The 11,108-nt window shown below is 47.0% G+C and overlaps 1 protein-coding gene across 1 annotated transcript in view; it reads left to right on the top strand.

Annotated features, from left to right (window-relative positions):
• Positions 1-2,343: 2,343 nt before the first annotated feature.
• The window catches only part of LOC134066295 (ankyrin repeat and SAM domain-containing protein 6-like), a 24,662-nt gene continuing 15,897 nt past the window's right edge, over positions 2,344-11,108 (top strand). The window contains exons 1-4 of the mRNA XM_062521583.1: positions 2,344-3,324; positions 5,227-5,819; positions 10,112-10,156; positions 10,842-11,046. Coding sequence (XP_062377567.1) covers positions 2,993-3,324; positions 5,227-5,819; positions 10,112-10,156; positions 10,842-11,046 — 1,175 coding nt within the window. The 5' untranslated portion in view covers positions 2,344-2,992. The remainder of the gene's footprint in view (positions 3,325-5,226; positions 5,820-10,111; positions 10,157-10,841; positions 11,047-11,108) is intronic.

Raw genomic sequence — 11,108 nt, 5'->3', positions numbered from 1 at the left:
TCAAGCATTGTGATGCATTTGGCAGACTTCATCAACAGTGAGTGTAATTGCTGGTGACCAAGGGACAGACGACTGACTGACCTTGATGGTCAAAGCACAGCAGGAAGAATAATGAGGTTTGGGTGCCCCCTAGTGTCTGATATTGATATTGCATGCCAGGAATTACAAGCTGATGCTGTGTCTGAAATAGTGTTATGTCATGGAAACAAGTGGAACTGGTGTCCATATATTTTTTTTTTTAAACATTAAAGCCTAAATGAAAGCCGTAGGCCCATCAAACAATCAAGTTATGTGTCACTGTTTTTTCAAAACTCTTTACCTAAATACAATTTCAATATTTGGAAAGCTTTTGGCTGATACAAATAGATGGCATCAACAGCCTAAATCCCCGGTTGATCTCACAGAACACACACACACTGCCATGGACTCTGCTTTCGCTGTCACAACAGCCGAGCGACCCGACAGCCAAAACACACAGTGTGTGTGTGTCCTGTGCTGGGTCCTGTGCCCGTCGCCGCTCGGAGATAAGCCACTAATCAAACCTGAAAACACCAGCCCACTGGACAGCTGGGAGCGGAGATAGAAGACCACACCGGCCCAGACACAAGCAGACCATCTATCGTGATCCACACAATCCTCTACATTTTATCAGGTCTTCAATTTCTGATATATATGGCTTGATTTGCTCATCTCAGATAAGTGTAAACTACAGTTGTATGTCATTTTAAGTGGCGCAATGTAAAAGCTGAAAGGGATTAGCCTCTTATGATTATCGTGAGTCAGTTTGCCGTTTACTGTAACATAACGAGACGCAGAGCAAATTCAATCCCATAAACCCAAGTAGCGCTACGCTACTGTTAGCCTTCAGGCTTCCTAGCTCGTCCTCAGACTCATGGCTTTGCAGTGAGGACGGCATTGCTGGAGAGTCCAGGTGTGCACTGTAGAGGTGCCCTGATAGCCCAGGTGTCCACTGTAGAGGTGTCCTGTTAGCCCAGGTGTCCACTGTAGAGGTGTCCTGTTAGCCCAGGTGTCCACTGTAGAGGTGTCCTGTTAGCCCAGGTGTGCACTGTAGAGGTGTCCTGTTAGCCCAGGTGTCCTGTTAGCCCAGGTGTGCACTGTAAAGGTCCCCCGTAGAAGTCCCCTGTTAGCCCAGGTGTGCACTGTAGAGGTGTCCTGATAGCCCAGGTGTCCACTGTAGAGGTGTCCTGTTAGCCCAGGTGTCCACTGTAGAGGTGTCCTGTTATTTCCCTGAGAGGTGAGTCTGTGCCGTCAGCTTGGTGGTCAACCAAGAATATAACGGTAATGTACAGATTAACTTTTGCCTCAACCTTTTTTTGTTTACTTTGAATTTACTTCGTGTTTGATCACAAGCGTTTTGATGTCAGCTACCTCTAAAAAGCCCTGAAAGCCCAGAGCATTGCTTTATAAATGTGTAACAGTGTCTGTAAATGGGTAAGTAAGTCAATGTAATTCATAAAGCACAATTACACACAGCATAAGCTCACCAAAGTGCTGTACAGTGGATGACTAAACATTCATGCTCAACATTCCTTTCAACAAACATGCTTTGTAAATGAGTAAAAGTGCTTTTAAATGGGAGCTTTGTAAATGGGTAACAGTGCTTTGTAAATTTGAGCTTTGTAAATGGGTAAAAGTGCTTGTAAATGGGTAATAGTTCATGTTTTGCTGTGAGTCTCCTGTCAGAGGTCTTGGTTGAAAGGTGGGAGAAGCCAACAAGAGGACAGGCAGTGGAACTGGCAGCGTGTGGCAGATGACAGTGTCACTATAGGCCTATGTTGGCACCACTGACTGTGTCTGCATCTGTTCTGTTCGCAATTTCACTTATTTTGGGGCTCAAATTTTCGGACTGTTCAAGTTTGGATGCTAGCCTACTAGGCTTCACTGCCATTTCGATGTGATGAGAAGAGACAGACACAGAATCCAATGGAAAATGGATGAAATCAATTCATTTTAAAGGAAGGCATAGACTACATGTGCTGGTGTTTTGGCACTTACTTTTGTTATGTGAACGTATTCAGTTTCTTCCCATTCGATTTCTATGTGCTCCGTCTTGGCATGTGCAGGTCCCCAGATAGACGAGGCTGGCGGACTACTGCGGCCGACTGGGGCAGATCTGGCGGGTCGCCACTTGTGGTTCAAACTCTTTTCTACTACATCCATAATTTTAATAACATTTCGTGTCTTGCCTCATCATTCCCAACAAGTTCAATTAAAAGTGACAGTGGTCCAGCGGAACACCAGCGGCCCGCTATCTGCAAATCTGATTTTTGCTATCTAGCTATTTGACCATTATCATCTAAAAAAAAAACACGTTAAAAACCGAAGCCTATTTTTCCATATTTTCCCAAATCCAGAGAAAGCGATTCAATGCAGATTTTAAAACGTCTGAGTAGAGTAGGCTAAACAAACACATCATTAATCAAGAACTTTCTTTCTGCAACAATAACACCAAATAGACGTCGCCCACTCGTAGCTCGTTACTAAAACCTAGTGTTGAAAGTTTCCTAAAGTAATAACTGAGGCTCAATAGAATTCTCCAAATAGCTTCAGGGTTATAAAATCTTAACACATGACGAATGATTTGTGAGAAATCTCACCACAGAGTCATTCTGCTGTCTAACGGAACGCCTTCTCCCTGCCCCCTGGATAGCTAAGGAAGTTTGCAGCCGTCTCCTCTTACGTCCCGTTAACGCATGCGCTACATATTGTCGGGAAGACTTCAAGATTCCCTGGGGCGAGAGGAACACCGGTTGAAACTATGGCTTACTTTGACAAAAGTTAATTTGTCGCGGAAAAGTTAGTTTGATAAGGTTCTACAATTCAGAGAAGCAGTATACTCTTTGCATCGAGCCTCTACACATTTGAATGCGAACGCAATGTCTTTTAACCATGAAACGCCGTTAAACATTGGGAATAGCGGTGAAAAACTTTTAATGTTAGGTCTTTGCTGGCGAAGACAGACTTCTCAGAGATGAATTTCGGTGTGCCAGCAAACGCGCTCCTGCTTCGTGCTTGCGATGAAGGAGACTACGAGAGCGCCAAGCGGATTCTTGAGCCCGGGGCGAACGAGTCGGGCACGCAGTGCCGAAGCCTGCGTTTGGATGCGGCGTCCGAGTGCAGCGTCGATACCACCCGGGGAGTCTCCCTCGTCCCCGTGGACTGCACCGACGAGGAGGGGAACACGGCCCTTCAGTTCTCCGCCGCCACTGGACACGAGAATCTGGTCCGGTTCTTGCTCAGAAAGGGGGCTTCAGCGGACAGTCGAAACAACTACGGCTGGACGCCACTCATGCAAGCTGCGAGGTGTGGTACCACTTTCTTTACGCGGTCATTGGCCGAATGTGTACAGATGTTGGATGGGTGGATCCATAACTCAAAGCGCATTCTTCTCTCTGTTTACTTGTGCAGACCGGAGAAACGTGTGCAACTGTGAAATGTAGACATCAAATGTTTTTTTTTAGGAATAGTTATTTTTGTGGAATCTTAATTGTAGCCATTTGTGGAGTATTGATTTAGTTTGGGAGGAGTCAGAATCCTACGCAATCAAATGTCAGTTTCGTAGGCCACTCGACATCATCATCAAACCATACAGTGCTTTGGAAGTCAAAACACTTAAAAGTCTAAACACAGTTGACGTCATGCGACGGCATGTCTTGATATTGCTCCATGTTCGCCCTTTGACGCTTTTGTTTTTGTTGTTAGGACAAGGTTGAAAAAACATCCTAGATATAGCCAAAGCCCTTACTCCTCAATAGGCCTAGGCCCAGAGCAATGATTGGTTGTGTTTTGTCATTGTTGATTTAATCAGACATCAAGTAGAGCTGTATAGATGACTTCCTTGTCTCTGACATTAGCAAATGTATCATTTAATTGTAGCTGATTGTAAATGATTGGTATAATGTTATCATCATAATTTAAAATGAAATAAAAAAAATATGGCAAAAGCAACTCAATAGCTTAGATCACAATCATCAACAGTGAATGGCACAACATTCTCATTGCGAATAGCGCCCATTAGTCCTGTTGACGTTTGATAGAACATTTTAAGATCCTGGAAACAAAATGGCTATAAGATATTGGGCTTCCTCATCATCTGTATGGAAATATAAAAGCATAGAAGTGATTTAGACGTACCCCCACAATTTGAACTGTATGTAATGTAACAGTGAATGCCACAACCTTCCTATGTAGCAAAATATAGGCAAACAAGCATATGAGACATTTGATGATGGTGAGGAAATGGCACTCACCTAGTTTTAGAGCTCTGAAGATATCAGGTCTCCTCTTCTCGTCATCTGTAAGAAAATATAAAAGCGCAAAAAGATCATTTGGGGATTCAGATGGACCCCAACAATTTGAACTGTTGAACGTTTTTAAGCTCAATGTTGACTTCCTACCCCCCAGAGTTGATAGCACGTCTCAAGGCCATTTAAAACATCCAAATGTGCTGATGGCAACAGAAGGCTGTGGGTCTGGGCAGCTGTACAACAGCAGTGCTGGCGTAGCGTAGCGTAGCGTAGACAGAATAAACGCACCCCTTGGCGTAGCGTAGCGTAGACAGAATAAACGCACCCCTTGAAGAGTACATGGGAAGTTACTCTATTTGTCCTGAAGGGAATTTGCCCTCTGCATTTAACCCATATGGGGGTATCACACACACACACACACACACACACACAGAGAGAGTAGCAGGCCGCTCCAGCTCTGGTATCGGAGTTTGGGGTTTGGTGCTTTGCTCAAAGGCGCCTCATCCATGGATGTGCATCTGATATGTCCCCCGACCCCATGTTGTTTACCTGTGTACTTTGTATCTCTGTGTGTGCTCTGTGTACCTGTGTACTGTGTTTACCTGTGTGCTCTGTGTACCTGTGTACTGTGTTTACCTGTGTTCTCTGTGTCCCTGTGTACTGTGTTGACTGTGTTCTCTGTGTCCCTGTGTACTGTGTTGACTGTGTTCTCTGTGTCCCTGTGTACTGTGTTGACTGTATGCTCTGTGTACCTGTGTACTGTGTTTACCTGTGTGCTCTGTGTACCTGTGTACTGTGTTTACCTGTGTTCTCTGTGTCCCTGTGTACTGTGTTGACTGTGTTCTCTGTGTCCCTGTGTACTGTGTTGACTGTATGCTCTGTGTACCTGTGTACTGTGTTTACCTGTGTTCTCTGTGTACCTGTGCACTGTGTTTACCTGTGCTCTGTTCACCTGTAGGTTTGGTCACCTGACGGTGGCGCTGATCCTGCTGGAGCACGGCGCGGACGTTAATGCCCACAACCGCGTGGGCGCCAGCGTGCTCAGCATGGCAGCTCGGGGAGGGCACTGCCACGTGGCCAAGCTCCTCCTGGAGTCGGGCGCCTTCGTGGACGACTACGACCACCTGGCCATCCCCGAGGCCCCCAGCATGGACAGCGGCAGCGGCGGCGGCAGCGGCGGCGGCAGCAGCAGCGGCGGCAGCATCTCGGGGGCGGGGCTTGGGGAGGGGCTAAGCGAGGACTGGGTGCGGGCGTTCCTGGAGGTCACCCCTCTGCTGGTGGCGTGCCAGCTGGGCCACGAGGGCATGGTGCGGCTGCTGCTGGAGTGGGGCGCCGACGCCACCTTCGCCCAGAAGTGCACGGGCTGGAGCGCCCTCATGCTGGCCACGGCGGCGGGCAAGGTGAGCGTGGCACAGCAGCTGGTGGAGCGGGGCGCCCACCCCGACCACCTCAACGCCCTCGCCAAGACCGCCTTCGAGCTGGCGCTGCAGCTCAAGCACAAGGAGGTCAAGAACTACCTGGACGCCATCACCACCGTCAGACCACAGTCAGGTACTATGTGTGGGCACAGGAGGAGGAGGAGGAGGGGGAGGAGGAGGAGGAGGAGGAGGGGGAATAGGAGGAGGAGGAGGAGGGGGAATAGGAGGAGGAGGAGGAGGAGGAGGAGGAGGAAGAGGAGGGGGAATAGGAGGAGGAGGAGGAGGGGGAGGAGGAGGAGGAAGAGGAGGGGGAATAGGAGGAGGAGGAAGAGGCGAAACTGTGTTCTACTGTAGTAATAACAGTACAGTGTGGATGTGGAGATCCTTGTGGCGTTGACGATGGCAGTAGATGATGTGTACGTCATGATTAAAAAGGACTATACAAATCTCAAGACTTCAGTGTAGCCGAACCCCAATGATAAATGTATATTATATTGTGGAGGTTAATTAACGTGTTAATTATATTTGAAAAGAGTTTAAGGGGAAGAGCACAAGTGGTCCTTCACTGGAAACACAGCTGAGATGGGTCACAACATACAGTAGAGTAGAGTAGAATAGAGTGCACTTCTCCTGCAGTCACAGCATACAGTAGAGTACAGTAGAATAGAGTGCACTTCTCCTGCAGTCACAACATACAGTAGAGTACAGTAGAATAGAGTGCACTTCTCCTGCAGTCACAACATACAGTAGAGTACAGTAGAATAGAGTGCACTTCTCCTGCAGTCACAACATACAGTAGAGTACAGTAGAATAGAGTGCACTTCTCCTGCAGTCACAACATACAGTAGAGTACAGTAGAATAGAGTGCACTTCTCCTGCAGTCACAACATACAGTAGAGTACAGTAGAATAGAGTGCACTTCTCCTGCAGTCACAACATACAGTACAGTAAAATAGAGCACACTTCTCCTGCAGTCACAACATACAGTACAGTAGAATAGAGCACACCTCTCCTGCAGTCACAACATACAGTACAGTAGAATAGAGTGCACTTCTCCTGCAGTCACAACATACAGTACAGTAGAATAGAGTGCACTTCTCCTGCAGTCACAACATACAGTACAGTACAGTAGAATAGAGCGCACTTCTCCTGCAGTCACAACATAAAGTACAGTAGAATAGAGTGCACTTCTCCTGCAGTCACAACATAAAGTACAGTAGAGTAGAATAGAGTGCACTTCTCCTGCAGTCACAACATACAGTAGAGTAGAATAGAGCACACCTCTCCTGCAGTCACAACATACAGTACAGTAGAATAGAGTGCACTTCTCCTGCAGTCACAACATACAGTACAGTAGAATAGAGTGCACTTCTCCTGCAGTCACAACATACAGTACAGTACAGTAGAATAGAGCGCACTTCTCCTGCAGTCACAACATAAAGTACAGTAGAATAGAGTGCACTTCTCCTGCAGTCACAACATAAAGTACAGTAGAGTAGAATAGAGTGCACTTCTCCTGCAGTCACAACATACAGTAGAGTACAGTAGAATAGAGCGCACTTCTCCTGCAGTCACAACATACAGTACAGTAGAGTAGAATAGAATAGAGTGCACTTCTCCTGCAGTCACAACATACAGTACAGTAGAGTAGAATAGAATAGAGTGCACTTCTCCTGCAGTCACAACATACAGTACAGTAGAGTAGAATAGAATAGAGTGCACTTCTCCTGCAGTCACAACATACAGTAGAGTACAGTAGAATAGAGTGCACTTCTCCTGCAGTCACAACATACAGTAGAGTACAGTAGAGTAGAGTGCACTTCTCCTGCAGTCACAGCATACAGTAGAGTACAGTAGAATAGAGTGCACTTCTCCTGCAGTCACAACATACAGTAGAGTAAAATAGAGCGCACTTCTCCTGCAGTCACAACATACAGTAGAGTACAGTAGAATAGAGCGCACTTCTCCTGCAGTCACAGCATACAGTAGAGTACAGTAGAATAGAGTGCACTTCTCCTGCAGTCACAACATACAGTAGAGTAAAATAGAGCGCACTTCTCCTGCAGTCACAACATACAGTAGAGTACAGTAGAATAGAGCGCACTTCTCCTGCAGTCACAACATACAGTAGAGTACAGTAGAATAGAGTGCACTTCTCCTGCAGTCACAACATACAGTAGAGTAGAATAGAGTGCACTTCTCCTGCAGTCACAACATACAGTAGAGTACAGTAGAATAGAGTGCACTTCTCCTGCAGTCACAACATACAGTAGAGTAGAATAGAGTGCACTTCTCCTGCAGTCACAACATACAGTAGAGTACAGTAGAATAGAGTGCACTTCTCCTGCAGTCACAACATACAGTAGAGTACAGTACAGTAGAATAGAGCACACTTCTCCTGCAGTCACAACATACAGTAGAGTACAGTAGAATAGAGTGCACTTCTCCTACATACAGTAGAGTACAGTAGAATAGAGTGCACTTCTCCTACATACAGTAGAGTACAGTAGAATAGAGTGCACTTCTCCTACATACAGTAGAGTACAGTAGAGTAGAATAGAATAAAAGCGCACTTCTCCAGGAGCAGAGCAGGCAGCTGGAACAGGCTGTAAAAGAGTGAGTCAGCTGGTGAGCGTGTGAGGCGGCGGAGGCGTGAGGGGAGTTTACCGTCTGCAGGTGCACGGGAGAGTGGCCAGGCGAGCGTTGGCGTCCATGTGTGAAAACGGGCCAATTTAGAGCCTCTGCTGGCCTGCCTAACAAAACCTTGATGACCACTTGTGAAGAGGAAGGGAGACTCCTGTCCACTGCAGCTGTTTTGGCAATTTAGCCCTGAAGGAGAGGCAGCGGAGTGTGGAGAAAATTGCCCTGACAAAACCTGTTATTTGATCTTAGTAAAGAGAAGCTCAAGATGTATCGGGAGGAGGATCAGCACAGCTCGCTGTGAGATTTTACAAAAGTGAAGTTGGCAATGTATGAAAAGTGCCAAAAAAGTGCAGTCCATAGACCGTGGGCCCCCCCGGTGTGCCTGTGTGTGATTGTGGCTGACTCTGCCCGCCCCCCCCCCCCCCCCCCCCTCTGGTGTGCGTGTGTGTGATTGTGGCTGACTCCGCTAGATGTTCTTGGTTCTTGGAGTGTGTTGTGTTGACTCGTACCAGTGGAGTCTTCCGGAATCTTTCTGTGGAGATGGAAGCAGGCGCACTGCCATGTCCTTCTGTTGCCCTCGGCAACCACTCTCAGCAGGGTGCTACAGCCACTCTGAGCACGCCGTCAAAGTTATAATCTTATAAACTTATAATCTTATAAACTTATAAACTTATAAACTTATATTGAGGTTGTGCTGACCCAGTCAGGAGGCTCTTTTGAGTTAGTGTGGAGGGTGTAGTGGAGATGTTTGAAGTATTCAGTAGTACGTCTCTAAAAGTGTGTGGGGGTGCAGCTGGAGATGTTTGAAGTATTCAGTATTACATCTTAAAAGGTGCCTGGTCAGCTGTTGAGTTCTCTCTCACTCTCTCCCACAGTATGTGAACCCCCGCCAGACCACACACCTGATTTAGCGTGTGTGTTTTAGTGTGTTTTGGCCACACACCTGATTTAGCGTGTGTGTTTTAGTGTGTTTTGGCCACACACCTGATTAGAGTGTGTGTTATGGTGTGTTTTGGCCACACACCTGATTAGAGTGTGTGTTATGGTGTGTTTTGGCCACACACCTGATTTAGCGTGTGTGTTTTAGTGTGTTTTGGCCACACACCTGATTTAGCGTGTGTGTTTTGGTTGAGGAGCTGATAGTATCTGCACAGGGTGAAGGCGTGAGTGGAAGTGCTATAGTGTCATGGAGGCAAAGTATATCATCCCGAGCAGGACTACAACAAAGTTGCTTCTACCATCAGGGCCTATTTGCCTTCTTGACATGTTGAAAGCCACATACTCTTTTGAAAATCATTCTTATGTCTGGGGTGCTCTGTGGTGGACTGCAGACCTAAGTCATGCCCAAGGGGTACGTTTATTCTGTCTACCCTACGCTACGCCAAGGGGTACGTTTATTCTGTCTACCCTACGCTACGCCAAGGGGTGCGTTTATTCTGTCTACCCTACGCTACGCTACGCCAAGGGGTACGTTTATTCTGTCTACCCTACGCTACGCCAAGGGGTACGTTTATTCTGTCTACCCTACGCTACGCCAAGGGGTGCGTTTATTCTGTCTACCTCCACCCTACGCTAAGCCAGCACTGCTGCTGTACAGCTGCCCAGACCCACAGCCTTCTGTTGCCATCAGCACATTTGGATGTTTTAAATGGCCTTGAGACGTGCTATCAACTCTGGGGGGTAGGAAGTCAACATTGAGCTTGAAAAGGTTCAACAGTTCAAATTGTGGGGGTCCATCTGAATCCCTAAATGATCTTTTTGTGCTTTTATATTTTCTTACAGATGACGAGAAGAGGAGGCCTGATATCTTCAGAGCTCTAAAACTAGGTGAGTGCCATTTCCTAAGGCAGACTGGAAACCAATCACAGAACAGGGGGGAAAGCAAGACCATGATGAGCTATGCACAGAAGCATTTGATAGACATCCGTGGCGCCCAATAATCGGATCTGGGCATTTTTTCAAATACGAGGAAAATTAAAGTTTGGTTCCCAGACCACGTTTCATTGAGAAGTGGTAGCCAGGCTAGTGTTTAATTGCATCCATGTCTGTGTTCCTATGCCCCCATAACTGTATCCATGTCTGTATTCATATGCCCCCATAACTGTGATGTGGTGTTTGAGCATCATTGTTCAAATTGGTCATAAAGGAGAGTTTTGCTGCAGTTGTCCTCCAGTAGTTTTTCTTACCCTGCTGGTGTGCCTGCCTATCTCTCTGCTAAATGAGTATGTGTAAACGTTGTGTAAACGTTGTGTAAACGTCGTGCAAGCGTCTCGGGGGACGCTGCTAAATGAATACATGTAAACGTTGTGTAAACGTTGTGTAAACGTCTTCGGTTAATGTTGCTGAATGAATACGTGTGAACGTTGTGTAAACTTTCTGTAAACGTTGTGTAAACGTCTTCGGTTAATGTTGCTAAATGAATACGTGTGAACGTTGTGTAAACGTTCTGTAAACATTGTATAAACGTCTTCGGTTAATGTTGCTAAATGAACACGTGTGAACGACGTCTCAGGTAACACGCAGCTGGTGCGGGAGATCCTGGACGAGGAGCCGGCGCAGGTGAACGTGGCCAACGCTGACGGGGCGTCTCCGCTCATGCTGGCGGCGGTGAGCGGTCACCTGGAGATGGTGCAGCTGCTCGCGGACCACAGCGCCGACACGGACAAGCAGGACACCGTGCATGGCTGGACAGCACTCATGCAGGCCACTTACCATGGGTACAGCACACACACACACACACACACACACACACAGCACACACACATTACACACACACACA

Source organism: Sardina pilchardus, chromosome 19 (assembly GCF_963854185.1).
Source record: "Sardina pilchardus chromosome 19, fSarPil1.1, whole genome shotgun sequence".
Lineage (NCBI taxonomy): Eukaryota > Metazoa > Chordata > Actinopteri > Clupeiformes > Clupeidae > Sardina > Sardina pilchardus.
This window is presented reverse-complemented; position numbering and strand designations above follow the sequence as displayed.